The sequence below is a fragment of the Neltuma alba genome, unplaced genomic scaffold (assembly GCF_004799145.2).
Source record: "Neltuma alba isolate B1F8T4 unplaced genomic scaffold, ASM479914v2 tig00002744_pilon, whole genome shotgun sequence".
Lineage (NCBI taxonomy): Eukaryota > Viridiplantae > Streptophyta > Magnoliopsida > Fabales > Fabaceae > Neltuma > Neltuma alba.
This window is the reverse complement of record NW_021632994.1, coordinates 23,350-40,755: the sequence shown is the minus strand read 5'-3', so window position 1 is coordinate 40,755 and position 17,406 is coordinate 23,350. Positions and strand designations below refer to the sequence as shown.

The following is a 17,406-nucleotide window of genomic DNA, read 5'->3' as shown; positions in this document are numbered from 1 at the left end:
TTATTTTATTTGTGATTTTTAAATTCCTATTTTCTTGGTTGGTTAGTTAGTTGCTAGATAAGTGGGATTAGCTCACTCAAATTTAGGAGCAGTACTTGAATTCGTTTCCACATTCTTCTCTCTGTAACCATTATAAATTGGCACCATGCCTTTGGAATAAGATCATGGAATATTTTCAGAGAGTATTACATTTTTGTGGGAGATCCTCCTAGGTCTATTCACAAGTGAGTGTGAGATCCTTGCCTTACTTGTCAGTAGAAGAATTTTTCTGTTTCTTTTTCTGTTCTTTATCTTTATTATTTAAATCCTCTGATTCGGTCTCTACCACTAGAACTAACAAAATACAACAGAACAAAAAAAATACATACAGGTATTCATTAGAAAAGAATAAATCATACCGTGCAATTGAAGGACCAAAATGGAAACTAGATTAATGATAAATGAAGGTACACGTCAGATTTACAAGTATCTAAATGTACAAAGAGATGTCTGTTTGCTCATGTAGTCACAAAATCTCCTGACATAATAGCTAACAATGAATACCTGGCCTTGATGGAGATTTTGCCTCCCTCTATACAGAGTTTGGCTCCAGTGACCACCCAATATCCAGGCGTGTCTTCTGGACCCCTGACCTTTTCCTTCGTATCCACAAAGCTGAGCATTTCTGGGGCCTTTATCGGAACAGGTGCCTCAGTACCAGACTCACCATTATAAACTATCGGTTTTATGCTATCTTCAGTCGGCTTTTCATTCTCAATCACGTGATGCAGTTCCTTGGTTAGCATTGTGCTCATCAATGCTGAAAAGAACCCTGACTTTCGAAATGGAAACGGAGATCCATCCCATTCTGATCTGTAAATTTCTGCTGATTCTACCAGGGAAAATCCAAGCCTCAAGAATAGAACTTTTCTCCTTTTCACATGCTTGACCTCAAGCCAGGCCTTCGTTACAATGGCTGGGGGCTCATCATCAAGGGAACTATTGTACAATACTGGCGCTGTGCAGACATGTGAAAACCTTTTCCACTTCACAGGTTCAAAGTAGGCTTTGTCAACTGGCTCTTCATTAGATTCACAACCCATATCATAAGAGATTTTAAGGATTTGTGGAAGATTTGAAAGATGCTGGAGATGGATAGCCAGATGGTCACTCTTTCTGCCTTCCAAGAACAAGCGAATACCTGTAACAGGACAATATCCAGAGTCAACCTGCATATTTGTAAAGTTAAAAGGCAGAATGTCAGGTATTATTGAAAAGTAATGAAAAATAGATGCAAAATGATGCCTATACTCCTACTTAATAATAATAATAACGATAATAATAATAATCATCATCATCATCATCATCATGACAAACAATGTTTACTAATACCAATAAAGATATAACGAACACTAATTAAGAAGTAAAAATCAACCTTGTTTTCCATGATTACCTTCCTTTCCGTACACCAAACATGGCTTTGAAAATGTTTGCGGAGGAAAACTAAGCATGTAACGAGACCGCAAACAATCTTAAGAGTGAACCTTTCTACATTGCTTGGTGGTGTATGTGGAATTGCCGCAATGGTAAAGCAAAGACAAAATACATGAATACAATGTGATTTTTCCCCTCCTCTTTTAATGTAGGCTTATGCAACTTTCATTTCAGACTTTAAATAATGTAATAACAAATTACCTTTATGGTGTTAACATAAAGCTTGGATCCGAACAAGGTGAACTGGAGTGATGGCGCTTTGTTCTTTTGGCACCTAGGACGAAATCCATGAAGCACATCATCATACAGTGGAGACCATTGCCGAGGCAACTGAAATTCAAGAAATTGACGAAGTTCATCTATGTGGGGTTTATCTGCATCAAATAAAAACTCATTTAACACCCACACTAGATAAACCACATTTTTTGAATCCGTATGTAAGATTATTCTTATCTTAACTGCAGTATCAAAAATCAATGAATCCTCAATGGCTTAATCAGAATGTTTCAGAACAACTCTAGATGAATTTACATGAATTTATTTGAGATTGCTCTCATCAAATAATCTAAAATATGTTAATGGATGGGAAGTTTAATGCTTCCAAGGAATCAGGTCAGAACGTATATAGGAGTGAATGTGAAAGAATTGCAAATGAGTAATCACTATACGCATGCTCGCTAGGATGTTAATGGATAATGCTCCCCTAGTTGCATTCTACCCTTGAAAAACATTTCCGTCTCAAATATAGAATCAAATGCCATGCCAAAAGTTTAATCTTTACTCACAATAATCTCATTTTCCATCCTCCTAGAACAAAGACTAACTGGTCAAAATCAAAACCTTTCCACTTATCCTTCCAAGCCAGAGGTTTCAATGGTTCCAAGACACATGATAGATAAGGACAAGTTACATAATATCAGACTTGCTGAAATGCAGAGAAAATAGACCACACTAACTTAAGCAATAATAATGTCAACTGAAATTGAAGATAGTATATAGAGATTGAAATTGGCATCAAGAAATGTGTACACACATCTGAGATACAAACTCATTGCATGGCTTAGGAACCCATGGCCCAGACTGGAACTAAGCAGTGAAGTAATAGGCACAAACAGCATTGATATGGCCTCAGGTGACTGTGATATGGTAGAAAGCCACTCCTTATGGTGCTGGTGAATGCCAACAACACCACCCCTTCGAACAGAAATGCTTATGAGATCCTGTTGGAAGTATATTCAAATAACAGCCCAAATGTGATAACAGCAAGATGGTTGCTTGATGCATTGAAGAAGCAATAACAGTTGAAACTAATACCAACCTCCTTGGTTGAGTGACTTTTTACAATTGGTCTAACTGCTGCAGCAAGAGCTACATCAACCTTCCATGGCTCATCTCCATCATCCTGCAAAGATTACAGAAAACATTTTTAGACAAGTAGAACATTTCACATAGTCTTTAAAATTTTAATATTCAAGTAACTACAAATTGATTTCTTCCCTGCCTGTTATGTTTAATATTGAAAATTGTTCTTGAACGAACGAACGAACGGACACACGCATGACACACGACGCATGACGCAAGCACGCACGCACACAAAAATTATAGCAAACTAGCGTAGTCTTATTATCAACAAATCAATTTATGAAGAAAATATCAACATATTTCCCATTCCCATTCACCACAATGGTTCCTGGTAATTAAGATGAAATTCATAGTGTTACTATCAGTAAAAGCAAGAAGAAAAAAGGGTAAAACTGCATACCATTGAGAGAGAGAGAGAGAGAGAGAGAGAGAGAGAGAGACGAGATGAAATTGTTTCATTAAATTCAGAATGCTAAACTCACACTTATAATGGTTCTGAATCATGAACAGAAGCAATAAAAGAAAAGTTACGTGTGAGGAAACTCAGATAAATGTGCAGGTAGACTATTTGTATTTAAAACTTAATTTTGGTAATAAGGTCAAGAAGAAAGGCTTGTGCATGGCATATTTTCCACATTATATATAATCCTCTTTAGACAGCTAAAAACAATGGTGATGCATTTAATCTTCTGAACCTTGAATGTTACTGATATTCCAGCTTGATCAGAGCCGGAACATGCATCTCTGTCTTCAGAAAACCTCTTATCAGCTTCTTTCTTAAGCAATCTCTGCACTTCAGTGGGTTGAAGATGTGAGCTTTTGAACTGCTTCATATGAACCACATCCTTACCTCCCATCTTCACCCCAACAACAACATGGGTGCCATATTTCTCAATGAACCTGAAGAATTATGTCTTATTCAGCGTACCATTCAGGTGAAAGAAACCTAAAAATTTTCTATGGATGAAAGATAAGAAAAAGTAGGTTCAAAACTCTCTAGACTGCTAGCATCTTAAATATCTATATCTATGATGCTAGTCTTCCTAGCAAGAGCTTACAGTTTATTGACTTTCATGCAATATAAGTTTGAGTAAATTATCAATGATCAATTGTTACAGTCAGATTTTGAAAGTAAACCCCATCAGGTTGCAGGTCTATTAAAAGAATTTCCTGAAGGTATCAAACTGAATTTCCATGATTACACATAATAGATTCTGCGGTCACATCAGAAATAATCTTATTCAAACAAAGGTTTATTACAAAAACAACAACAACAAAAGTAAAAATAATAACAATCAACTACAGTAGTAGTAGAAATCAAATGAATGAATGAATGAAAGTATAAAAAGAAGGGGAAAAAAAAACAAATATACTTACTCAGCAAGGGCAGCAGGGTTCCATGAAGTAGGCACTTGGTTTTTCACATGCTCAGAGAGGGTTAGGTGGGCTCTATCTAACTCAACACTATACAAAGTTAGGAACCAACCATCAAATGCAAGGGTTTTAGTAGAACCTGCATCTTTCTTCCAACTGCCCCTCATGTCAAACATGGCATTGAATAAGCCAGACGGAACCTTCCCAGATAAAGATAGTGCTAAATTAAATTGTTCAGACATCTGCAACAGGGCAAATTTGGAAGTATTTCCATGACTCAAATTGCACCAAATGTAGATATGAAGATATGTGTTATGTGCATGTTAGTCGATCAGGTATATCTCTCAAAAATTACAATTGTACGAACGTGGTTTCATGCAAGTGTAAACTAGAAAGTTAAATGATTTTCATTTTTGAAATCATATATGGATGCTAAAACAAAATCAGAGGTAATAGTAGCGCATGGTTCTTCAACGAAAAAATAATACACATAAGAGACCATTTTTTTTCCAATTGGAAAGCTTGAGCAATTACTTGACATCCTTCAACCTCAATCTAGTTAGAGATTTAATGTATCCATAAATTACTTCCCTTTAGTTTCAGTGTCTATTAGGAACTTGTTATCAATCATTACCTAGTCTTTTCTATTACTTCTTTCACAGTTACAAGTGTCGTTTACTGCCTCCAACGTTACCACTCTTTTTTCAATTTTATTTCATTCTATTATATCTACTAAACGTTTACGTGGATTAAGCCAAAATTCGAAGTGGACGTTTACATACTTACAGGTGTAGAAGAAGCCGTTTACAAGTGTGGAATAGAAAAACTTTATAATATATTACAGGGATAAATCACCAGAATCACATGTTTATCCAAGGGAACAATAACGCCACTGGGAAAGTTACCTGATGGAAGGAAAGAACTTGGGAGAAATCTCTGAAGCTTTCCCCAGGATGGCACTTGATGGATGCAGAAACGTCGGGAACAGTAACGCCGCCGGGGAAGACGAGGGCCTTGCTCCGGTTATTGGGAAGGTCGACGACTCTGTCCTTGCATCCCGACAATCGAACGTCCCTGCAAACATCATATCCCAATCCAATCGCAGCGACCGCTTTCTCAGCTGCCAACTGCTTATCCAACCCTCCGTTCCTTAAGCTCGTCATTCAACTTTCCCTAATTCATTGAAGACAGTCGACGCGAGAAGTCAATAACAAACAGTTATTGACTTGCTCGACCAAAGTTTCTGAGGTCGTTGCCGGCCCCACCGCGAAACTCCCTCTACGCGGGACGGAAATTGCAGCTTCTCTTCCCCGCCGACTTCCATGACTTGGTACTGTCCCCATGGCTTGCCTTATAATTTCTTCACTTGATTGATGCCCCTAAAATGCAAATTAACTGTAGCAGGAAATAACCCCAGTAACGTTAAACATATTGGCAGACCAACAATAAGGCAGCAATATCTACCAATCAGCGGTTGTTATTTATTATCCTGCTCAATTTGTTATCTATGAGTCTTAGTAATTGTGCTGGTAAAAAAAAAAAAAGGATTTTTAGTAATTGTAGTTTTGATTTGGGAATTCATGAGAATTCTTCTAAAAATATATTAACTCCAAGGTTCGTGGTAATATGAAAAGTCATTTGATTTTTATTTTATTTTTAAATATAATACAATGATTTTTTTATATTTATTTATTTTTTAAAAATAATTTCTGTAATAATAGTAGTTATACTTAATATAGTTGATTAGTAAGGATATTTTAAGAAAGATAATACAAATTTATTACAAATAAAAAAATTAACTAATTTCTTTAATTTATTCAAATTAGTCAATTAACTTTTATATGAAGGAATGAAAATAGTATTTCTTAACATAAAACCTATTTAATTAATTTAGAGATATTAACAAAATTAGTTATTTGTAAATAAATAAATAAATATCTTTTCTAAAATATTTTTATTAGTCATATATATATTTGAATTACTTATTGATAATAATTTTTTAAAATAAGTAATTATTATAAGAATTATTTCAGGATAAAATAATAAGTATTAAAAATAAAATGAATTGATAATAATTTAGAATTGGCGGTACAGAGCATCTGTGTCTCTGAAAGGCAGTGTAGTTTTTTCGCTTCGAATTCTGGTTTTTTCCCTCAGATTTCACTTGGTTTAATCAGTTTTTGCTGTAATCCATAGTCTATTTTTAAGTTTATTTGCATCTCTTTGTCTGGTTTTGTTATCTGCGTGTGGTTCTTTTCAAACATGTTGCTGCCTAGCTGGAGCGAAGAACACCTGTCCTTCTGCAAGAACCGCTACCTGTTTATTCAAATTATGGATGATCGTCATGTTCATGCATCAAAGCTTCAATCTTTGATTAATTTATAGTGGATTGTCAGAGGTGGGGTTTGAGTTCCTCAGCAATATCTAAACTGCTTTCTGGTTTTCTTTGAGGATGAACAAGATAGGTCTCAAGTCCCTACCCATGGCTCTCGGCTGTTTCAAGAATTCACGTACGGGTTTTTGAGCGGCATCCAAATGTGCCTACAGCTAAATGTTCACTTTCAGTTCATTCATGTCCGGGTTCAAATACGTGGTTTGCCTCTGAATTATACCACACGGGGTTTGCTGCCAAGTTGTTAGGAAATGCAATGTTTCAGGATTTTTCTTGATTTTTGACGGTTCTTGCTTGTAGCCTTGCCAGGCCATTTTTCTATTTCTCAAGTCCTTCCGATCCGGACTCAGACTGGCTATGAACTTTGTTTATCCTTTCTCATTGAAAATGATAGCCGGCTTTCCAGACGCCGTGGACGGTTGGATTTGGAGTCTGGACGTACTCTCGCTTACTGTTCTAAGGCAGTTAGTGGGTCCAAATTTCATAGCTAGTAAGGTTATTGGACCTACGTTAGCCCAATTAACTTTTTCGACGTTTAAAGACCACTGCATGAGGGACATTCGGCTTCTTGTCTGGTCCTATAATGTTGTTCCCCATGCAGCATGCAGTTCATCGGGACCGGGTTATTGGAAGCAAGGTCTTATGGATCGTAAATATGTGTTGTGATTTTCGAAGGCAAACAAAAGCTTTGCCTGTGTTTTGGATGAACACCCCATCAAGCAAACTAAGACAAGGAAAAGATTCGCCAGTGTCATGATTGAACATTACGTCAAGCGAATTAAATTGGTTAAATCTAACTAAAGAGGAGTCCAAGGAGGCAAGGGTATCTCTGAAAAGGAAGCGTTGGTCATTATTGATTCACACTAAGGTATTCAAATGAGTGTTTGAATAAAACCAAACTATGATTTGAAAAATAACTTCCGGATAATAGATTTTCGGGAGAATAGATTTTATAAAGAATAGATTTTGTGAAAAAGTGATTATGATAAATTGAAAGTATTTGGATAATTATTATTAAAAGCACTTTTTATATATGTAAATTAATAAAAAAGGCATAAGTTAATATAATAATTACATAAAAGATAGATTTTATAGTATACTTTAATTTGAAGAAATAAAATTGTTAATAATATATTTTTCACCAACATAATTAATAATATATAAGATAATGTAATTAATAAATAATTAATGTGTATATATATTTATAAAATATAAGATTAAATATGTTTATAAAAAAATAATTGAAGGGTGTTAAAGTCATATAATCATTGAGATCGATTCTAACAAGTACAATCATACTTTCCAATTTGAATTCGAAGTAGAATGGATTCACTTTTTTTTGAAACCATAGTTTTGTACATTTTGCCTAAAATCATGGTTTGTTAATTTTTCTCCTATTTGGCAAATTGTTTGGGTCCCAAAAATATGGTTTCTTATATATTACATAAACAGGCCTGCTAGCGGCCTGAAAAATAGACGTTTGGAACGATATGACGAGACTGCTTTCAGCCAAAGTCGAGTAGGAGAGGCCAAGCTAATGGGGGCGGTCAGTGTCAAGGCCTCTATTCTTTCTCTGTGGCTTTGTAAGCCTTCTGCCAAAAAGACCTGCTTTGAAGCCAAGTGAAAAATTGCTTCTTCGGCTGCTGTGGAATGAGCAGTGCTACAGCTGCTCAAATTCTTGAGCTACTCATGTTTAACTTACGGTTTTTTGGCTTTGCCTACGTAATGTTCTATTTCTTTTATGGTGCTTTTATTATCTTTGATCAGCTTTCCTCCTCAGCATCAATTCATCAAGGTTTTTGGCACTTCTTTGTGGCTTTTGAGCCATCTTTGTCTTCTCAACAAGGTTGTCGTGCTAAGACCCCTTCTTGCAGCTTGGAAGCTACCGTCAGTCATGTGTTCGATGGTGGTTCATAGTGGCATTTTTTCCTATCTCTTGTCATATTAATGTTATGCATCTTGGGTCTTCGAACAATGTCTGGATTGGTAGGGTTGCAGCTGATACAAGGAAGGGCTCAAGTTTTGGCTAGTCTTTGAGGTGCTGATTTTCTTTATACTCAAGTTAGTTGGACGCGTGTTGCATATCTCTGTCCCTCTTCTTGTTGTGGTCGCTGTTTCCTTTTTTTGGTGTCTTGTTTTTGTTGTTGATCTAGGCAGGCCTTTTTTCTGGGGTTATTTGAGTTACGTTCAAATGGGCCTCTTGTGATAGGCTGACATTTTTAATTTCAATGTTTTTATCTTGTTTTTAATGAAGTTGATCTTTTTATCAAAAAAGATAATAATTTAGAATTTTAATTTAATGTTGATTTAAATTTTACTTTGAAATAAATTCCAATTCAAAGTTTTCTGATACTATTGGACCATTTGATCTTTGATTTCAAAATTGCACCTTTGTAATGCATTTCATACTGGGAGGGTTAGGATTTTATACAATGAAAAGATAATTAGTTACTTATCCTTACATACCTAATAAATTTACTTAATTAATATCATTTTGTCTTGCGTTAAAAAAATAAACATTGATTCAATCATATATGATTAGTTAGTTATCGATCGTTTGTATTAATTTTTTCATCAGCATTATTTCACCCTAAATGCTGACGTAGAAGGAAAAAAAAATAAAACACATGATTGGAACAATGGACATAATAGTTTAATAATAAGAGTTTATTATATGTATAGAGAGAGAGAGAATAAATCATGTAAAAACATTCATAAGATTTTACATATCCATGTTTAGGAGTACTTTCTCCACCCGCTCATCTTAAATATAGATTAATTAATTTATAAATATTAGAAAAATTTGTTGAATTAATTATTTGTGAAAATGTGTATTAATTTCTTTAAAGCATGACTGTAATCCCTTACCCAAAAAAAAACACGACTTTTAATCATTTATATTGAAAATTATTTTCTAATTAATTTTTTTAATATATGCAATTAATAATGAGAATCTAAGAAAAAAATTATAATTTAATTGATAAAGTGGATTGATGTTTTATATGCGCAAAATAAATTTATCTATTGAGAGGATGAAGTGATATCTAACAATAAACCTCTACATGATGACTAGAAAGGTTTGTGGGTGATAAAATTAAAAAATAAATAACATTGAGAAATCTTTTTTTTTTTTTGTTGTGAACAGAAACTATAAAGTTTAAACCAACGGAGATTGGGTCTAGTAGAAGGGATTATTCTCTTATAATAACACACCAATATTCAAATTTCCGCTAAGAGAGATACTTATATTTAGTACCTGATAGTATTTTGAATAGGATTGTCTCTAATAAAAGAATAGATGTACATGGCAAAAAAAGAAGAAAAGAAAGAAACAATAAAGTTTAGATGGTAAATATTTGAGGATTGAGCCGTTAAATAACTTCTAAAAAAAAAAAAAGGATGTAAGCTCAATTCCAAATGTTGAATTAAGGAGACATGGAACAATAGTCTTACTTATGAAGAGGGAAAACTTAAGAGATTTTTAAATTATATTTTTATGTTAAGCTTTACATGATTAAAATTTAAAGTTTCAGTATTAATACTTAATAAGGCCAACAAATATTAATACTTAATAATGGCTATGACAAAAGAAAGTTAGGAAAAATAAAATTCAAAGTCTATATAATTTTATCTAACTGGGAATAAATCCTTATAGTTCAAATTTTCTTAGGTTCTCTTGTTAATGCTACTGTTCATCATTGTGCAAAAATCCAGAAACAACATCCTCAAAACCACGTTCAGGTTTGGATTACATGAAAAACAAAAATTGAAGTGGCATTTTAATTACAACACACACACACACACACACACTCTGTCTCTCTCTCTCTCTCTCTCTCTCTCTCTCTCTCTCTCTCACTCTCTCTCATATGCTTAACATTCAAGTGTACAAAATTTTACTGACCTATGCCAACATGAGAACGCAAAATCTAGTTTTGTAGATAAAAGAAATTATGATAAGAAAATGTTTCCTTTTTACGATTAGCCGTAGTTGAACATGAATTATTCAGTATTACTAGATGATAAATGATTTTTAAAAAGTCAGCTTCACATTATTATTATTATTATTTTTTGCCAATGTCATCTTCAGATATTTTTATTAGCTAAGATATATTTTTAGCCCTTTAATTTTATAAATTATATTTTTAGTCTTTTAATGCTAAAATCATTAACAAAAAAAAAAGATGATAAGATCTTCAACGTTGATAAAACATTTTCTGATGTTAACATATTAAATTTAATTTTCAAAATAAGCATGATTCTTATAAAAAAAAATCATCATTTTAAACTAAAAATTTTATGGTTAAAGAACTAAAAGTATGTCTTTTAAAGTTAAAGAACCAAATTAAAATATTATACAAAATTAAAAGACCAAATGTATATTTTTACTTTTTTTAAATTAAAAAGCTTCACATTAATGTTGGGGGAAAAAAGAAAAGCTTCACATTAATCAAGATCCTTTGAAGTATAAATTTTTAGGAAAAATTAATCATTTGATTTTATAATTTTAACTCGATTGTAACTTAGTACTTAAATTTTAATTCAGTATAACTTAGTTCCTATAGTTTTAACTTAATCGAATTCTGACAAAAAAATCAAATTGATGGAAACTTAAACTTTAACTCAGCACAACTATATACGTATACTTTTAGCCATTTAAAACTGTAACTGGTGTTTGAAAAAATAATGTTAGTCTTGATAATTTTTTTTTTAAATATAGAAACTAAGATTCTGAATGTTTTAAATTATAGGGTTTAAGTTGTATCAACTTAAAGTGTTTCGAGATTGAAATATTAACCAAAGTAAAATTATAATTCTTGATTTATATCTCGTTAAAGTTTAAAAACTAAGTTACAAACTAATTCAAAGCCACAGAGTCAAATGATTATTTTATTCCATTTTTAGTTAATTATTACGCAATAAACAATAAAAATGTGCAGAGAATTTACTAATTATTGTTCTTATATTCATTCGCTCCCTTCTTTTTTTTTCATAATAAAGGAGCTCAAATTAACTGCTACTAGCATGAGCAGAATTATTCGTGTCCTTAACTAAGAAAGCATCTAATTGAACAAAAAAAAAGGTGAAGCTAAACCCTTCCAAATGATCTAACCCTATATGCCATCATCAATCTATATATCTCTAATTATTTAATACATTTAAACTCTACAATACACAATTTAAAATCTGTCTCTCTAAACTAAATTAGAGAATCTATGTCCATAAAGAAAAATTGCGAAAGGAAAAGTCAAAAAGAACAAGAAAGTCTAAGAATCCTTGCCAGCTGGTTTTTTTTTTTGGTCACCAAACTTGCCAGCTGGTATGATTTGGTAATATCATCAGTAAATCGATGGTTAAATTTGTCTGATCTTAACAACTTCAATTTGTTTTATTTCATAATCTTTGAAAAACACAATCCTAATCTAGTGGTTTGTCCAAAATCGAAGGAAACTAACCCCTCAACCTCTCAATTCTAATGTAGCCTTTCTCACAGGGTTCAAAATTGATGGCAATCTCATTTTGTGGGGCCTGCATGCCAAGATAAGTAGATAACAACTGGCTAATCATCTTCATAATTAAGGTCTTCTCCTTCTATGCAATTTGTATAAATGAAGCACAAAATTGAACACAACTATGTTTATTTCTTTTTAATTTGTATAGGCTTTAAAGATAATCTGAATTTGTTGATCTCTAGTTTTCTTGCATCAAATTGAACCTACCTTTGCACACACACAACCACCCACTTTTAATTGTATATAGTTACAACAAGTTTGAAATAAATCTAGATATATTGATGTCTCTGTTCTTTTCACTATCTACATATCTCATTGTTGCTATTTGGTGATATAAATAGTAAAAGGGTATGTAAATATATTAACAACTCAATTTGTTTTATTCATCTAATCTTTGACTAACACAATCCCCTTTTTGGCCAATATGAAGCAAAAGGACATAAACTTATGGATTTTGGATGTTATTTAGTGGGACTATTTCGCCGAATCAACTAATTCTTAACTTAATATAAATTATAATTAATTTTAACTAAATAAAATATCATATTTAATTTAAAATTCATCTTATCCAATTTCAAGATATCTTATTTAATTAAAATACTATATGTGATTGAAAAATATTCCTAATATCTATCACAATCGCTTATCCGATATTCAAAGCAAGGATAATATATTAGATTTTTTTTATTATAAATATATCACACAATTACTCATTAAATATGGCCAGCCATATATTTTTTGAAAAACAAAGCGAGTGAAATTCTCTTTCTTTGCTCATGAGGGTGTATCTATTGTGTTGTGCCCAAATAAAATAGGCTCTATTGGTCTATTCATGTGTGAGTATACCAATAGATCCAAATTAAATCAGACGCGTCTTCTTCCTAACATAAACCATGATGTAAAGGAAAGTTACCACTCAACTTTTATAGTCTAATGCTCCCTCTGAAAGCGTTCAAAAATGATGGCAATCTCATTTTGTGGGGCCAACGCCATGATGAAAACCACTAGTTTTTTTTCTTTTTCATTTAAAATTTTCCCCAACTCTAATTAGAAAAAGATAAAAGTTTCATCGATTTTGGACACATTATTCTAATTTTCTTTTAATTGATTCCCTTTTCATTTTTTTTAATCAAACTAGACTGCCCATTGCACAAATTGTATGATTGGAAAGAACTAGATAAGTTGGTACCCTCAAAATAGGCCACCATTATTATATGATCTATTTCTCTTTAATTACATGAATAATATATTGAAAATAATATATGCTCCCTCCTATCCTTTTTATAAAGTACAAATAACCAAATCACATAAATTAAAAAGTTGGCTATACATATCTCTTGCAAAGAAGAAGATGTCATTCCTTAAAAATTCTCATATATAGGACCAGAGGGCAGTATTATATCTCTCCTTCCTCTTCACCATATTGTTTTTCATTGGCATTATTAGGTTAATTAATTTGAAAAGAGCGACACAAACCCGCAAAGAAAGTTTTACACACACACACACATCTATGGAACAAATAATAAGCAAGCTTAACTTGGCATTATCGACTTCACTGATAGCTCTAACAGAAGCTACACACAAGCTCTCGTACTTCATAACTTTTCCATATCATGAATATGACAGGAACTAGGTAAACCCAAAATGTATGCTTTAGTAGAATTTAACTAAAGAAACCATCATAAATTAACCCTATCCTCTAACGTATCACTGATCTAATTAGATCAAGGCTGAAACTCATCTATGTTATTATTACCCTCAAGCCCCAGCTGGTTCTGATATCCTTGCATGGAGTTATTGTTCTCATAGTAGTATTTCCCACCTTCCATAAACCTTGTATCACTCATTCCTTGCCTCTCACCGTTATACTGACGATACCTATGATCATATCCGCCATTGTTGCCGTTGTAGAGCTTCTGGTTCTTCCTCATCTGATTACTCGACATATTCTCGTATCCTCCTCCTGTGTACCTTTTCTTGTCCAGATCATTACCATAGGCATCCTTGTAGTAGTTATTATTGTTGTTGTTGATGAAATCGTTCTGGTCTCTGTTATAGTACGAGTACTTGTTTGGATACTTTCTCATGTACTCCTCCTCAGACTCAGTCTTGTAAGGCTGGTATGTGGTGGTGGTAGTGGTCGGACCGGCGGACTCGTGGCCATAGAGGCCATAGTTGTTATCAATCTCAGGAATGAAGACGGGCTCTTGCTGATCTGGCTTGTTCATCATCACAGGTTCTTCTTTTTCGTTGGGGAGCTCGGTTTCTTCACCATTATTCTTGTCGATAACGGGATGTGTGACTTTGCTGAAGAACTGACTGTCTCTGGCTTGGATTTGCAGAGACGACAAGAGAAGTATTGTGAAGAAGAGAAAAGAAACCAAGTTTGAGGAGAGAGCCATGGAAGAAGATAGAAGATTTGGAGCGTGCATATTATACTTGTAAGTGTCTTTATTTATATAGAAGACCTCGAAACAGAATCTATAATATCGTGTGTGTGTGTGTAGACAGACAAACTCAAATGGGACGGAGGCTTTTGTGATGATTGTGGTCCCCGGGCTGTGCTTGATGAACTTTATGTAATCGATGAAATGGGCCATTATTTTTCCTTCATGTTGTTTTTTTTAATCATAATTTACGATATATAATTAAATGACCTTGTCAGGACTCTGCCAATTTCTCGATGGAAAACATCACTACAAGTTGCTAATCTTTGCTAGTACAGTTTTGAGGGGTAAAAAAAGAAACAAAAGCCTGTAAAGTGTGCACGCTTCTTTAGGTGCTTATCAGCTCATCAGATCTAAACTGTCTAAATCTATCGTGGATAGTCCAAATTTAAAATTTTTAATTAATTATTTTTAAATAAAAATTATTTTTTAAAAATAATAGTTAAATACTTATTTTTATTTTAAATTCTATACGCGTTGAAATAATCATTTTAAATTAAAAAAAATAAAAAAGGGATCAAATATGAACTATTAGAATCAAATTTGGACAGTCTAAATTTGATGAGTTTGGCATGCTCATCAAATTAGTGATAGGCACCCAAACTGGTTCGATATTCAGAGCACTTTAGGTTTTTTTCCCCCTTGAAAAAACAATTGCTGAACAGAACTAGTTATCACAAAACCAGCAAATTTACGTTTTTATGAGTAGCTATAGCGAGAGTTACAGAATTTTAAAAATAAGCAACTAGCTAGTGTAAGGAGTGTGTTAGAAGAGGAGTGAGATTAGAAATGAAAAGGCTGTTTTAATATATTTTCGTAACGTGTAAGCAAATTTTTCGGTCATGAAGGCTTAAATAACTGCAAAAACTTCGCACGGTTTTGGCTTTAGGAACAATATGATCAAGAAAATCCCGAGGTTGATTACATTCAATGAGTTTGTTCATGTAAATCCCAATGGGTAAATCAAAATTTATGATTGCATGTCCTTAAATGGCGGGGCACATGATGTTGTTCTCAGAAGGGCAAGGGACAAATAAAACTAGAGTAGCATATGAAAATGGGTAAGAAGTACAGTTAAATTTTAACCAACTCAAGAAGTCTCTAATTTAAGCTGTTGTGTTTTATGTTGAGAGAACTTTTCTTTAATTATCTCTTGCAAAAAAAAAAAAATACCATCATTAGTCCTTAATATATGATCTAATTGATTAATTTGTGGAGAATAAAAAAGTTACTAAATTATTTAATTAAATCATATGTTACATGAGATCTCTAAAATACTTTTATAAATGAGGCAAATTAGATCGGAAAAAAACAATAAATATAAATATTTCAAAATAATTAATAATTGTCTTAATTTTTTTAATTAGTCAACTGAATCTTATATTAAGAAAATAACGAGGCAGTAGTAGCTGTGTACGATTAATAGATGCGGAGATTGTGGAGTGAGTGAGACGTGAAAATAGTGGGATTTCATTAGTGCACACACTCCATGTGCCCTCTAAGCTTTGTCCACAACGTGGAATGCAGCTATATACGCGTTTTTGTCATGAACGCCAATTCAGCTTCGGCCCTCTAATATTACAGATAATTCGTATAAATTAATATTTTTATTATTTTTATTTTTTGCCAACAAAAATTAGCATTTGCATTAAAACCTTTAATCCACTAACCAATAGGTGTTGGTCTTTGTAGTTTTAGCTCACCGAGTTTTGACCGCTTAAGTATGAGGTCTCAAATTTCAGTCCACGTGAATGAACGTAGATTCCAGTAAAGCCAATATAACTGCTCTTTTTTTTTCTTTATGAAATATTATGCCTATATCTGTAGATTATTTAGCCTTCATAATCAAGCTGGCTACATGTAGCAAAACAATGCAAGAATCGTCCGAGGCTGATGATGAACTGGCAGGCATTTGCCAATATATTTATTTAGATCATTCTGAAACGAATGAGAAGCACGGTTAAGTAACTCTAAACTACACAAAACGTGAATTGAAAGATCTCAATAGAGAGCTGATTTCACAATATTATAAAAAGGAGAAAAAAAAGGTGTTACAAAAGAAATGTTCAAGAAAGGGAATTGATAAGTTCCAACCCACATAGGAGCCAAGGGAGAGAGGCAAAAGGACAGAAAATAGTGAACAATTGGTGTGGAAGAAAACACAAAAAGCTTTCGAGCGAAAAAGATAAATAAAGTGAATGAGCAAAAGAAGCGAGTAATGATGAAGTGGGGTTCACAACGAGATTTCACAAGGATGAAGACAAGGGGAAATAATTAGGGTATGTTTGGCTCAATGAGAGGAAGGGGAGGGGAAGGATTTTAATGGAGGGAAGGGGAAGGGAGGGGAGTGGAAGGATTTTAATATTATCTTGTTTGGATTTATAAAAAAAGAGGGGAGGGGAGGGAAAAATATTTTAATACGGACAATTTTGCTCTTATTTTATTTAAGGCGTGGGCATAATGGTCACAACATGACAAAATATAAACATAATGGTCACAACATGACAAAATATGGGCATAATGGTCATAATATAACAAAATATTGCCATTTCCCTCCAAATCCTCTTAATTTTGGAGGGAGGTTGAGGAGGGGAGGGGAGGGGAAATTTTAAAAATTTTTCCCTCCCCTCCTAAAATTTGTGTGTTGCCAAACACAAATTTTATCTATCTATGAGATACATAGCATTTTAATTATGTTCTTTTGATGATCATCCCCCACATTTCTGTTTTAAGGTGGAGAATGATAACAGGAGACCTAGAAATTTTATATGATTCACGTTGGTGAACCAGCCCCTTGGCCAATCTGGTCAAAAGTTTTGGATGAGTCAACTGAGTTGAATTTTATTTT

At 33.2% G+C, this 17,406-nt stretch overlaps 2 protein-coding genes across 3 annotated transcripts; both read right to left on the bottom strand.

The window, feature by feature from the left end:
- Positions 1–405: 405 nt before the first annotated feature.
- Positions 406–5,554, bottom strand: LOC114736719 (MACPF domain-containing protein NSL1). Of its 2 annotated transcripts, none has more exons than XM_028924589.1 (7): positions 5,115–5,554; positions 4,213–4,451; positions 3,531–3,735; positions 2,792–2,875; positions 2,507–2,693; positions 1,675–1,847; positions 406–1,208 (listed from the first exon to the last, which is right to left on the bottom strand). In XM_028924589.1, exons 1-7 carry the CDS (start codon positions 5,370–5,372, stop codon positions 498–500), a joined length of 1,857 nt encoding a protein of 618 aa, XP_028780422.1. In that variant the 5' UTR covers positions 5,373–5,554; the 3' UTR covers positions 406–497. The 2 variants fall into 2 exon arrangements, with proteins under 2 accessions (XP_028780422.1, XP_028780430.1); XM_028924597.1 differs by having other exon boundaries at positions 653–1,180.
- A 7,852-nt stretch (positions 5,555–13,406) lies between these two features.
- LOC114736732 (protein E6-like) lies at positions 13,407–14,550 on the bottom strand. Its single transcript, XM_028924605.1, has one exon. The coding sequence runs from the start codon at positions 14,541–14,543 to the stop codon at positions 13,836–13,838; it is 708 nt and encodes a 235-aa protein (XP_028780438.1). The 5' UTR covers positions 14,544–14,550; the 3' UTR covers positions 13,407–13,835.
- Between the last annotated feature and the right edge of the window lie 2,856 nt (positions 14,551–17,406).

Coding starts and splice junctions, on each gene's coding strand:
- LOC114736719 (XM_028924589.1), bottom strand. CDS start 5,372: ATGACGAGCTTAAGGAACGGAGGGTTGGATAAGCAGTTGGCAGCTGAG. Junction 2,876..3,530: donor GAATATCAGTAACATTCAAG/GTTCAGAAGATT, acceptor TAATCTTTGCAG/GATGATGGAGATGAGCCATG. Junction 2,694..2,791: donor AAAGTCACTCAACCAAGGAG/GTTGGTATTAGT, acceptor TACTTCCAACAG/GATCTCATAAGCATTTCTGT.
- LOC114736732 (XM_028924605.1), bottom strand. CDS start 14,543: ATGCACGCTCCAAATCTTCTATCTTCTTCCATGGCTCTCTCCTCAAAC.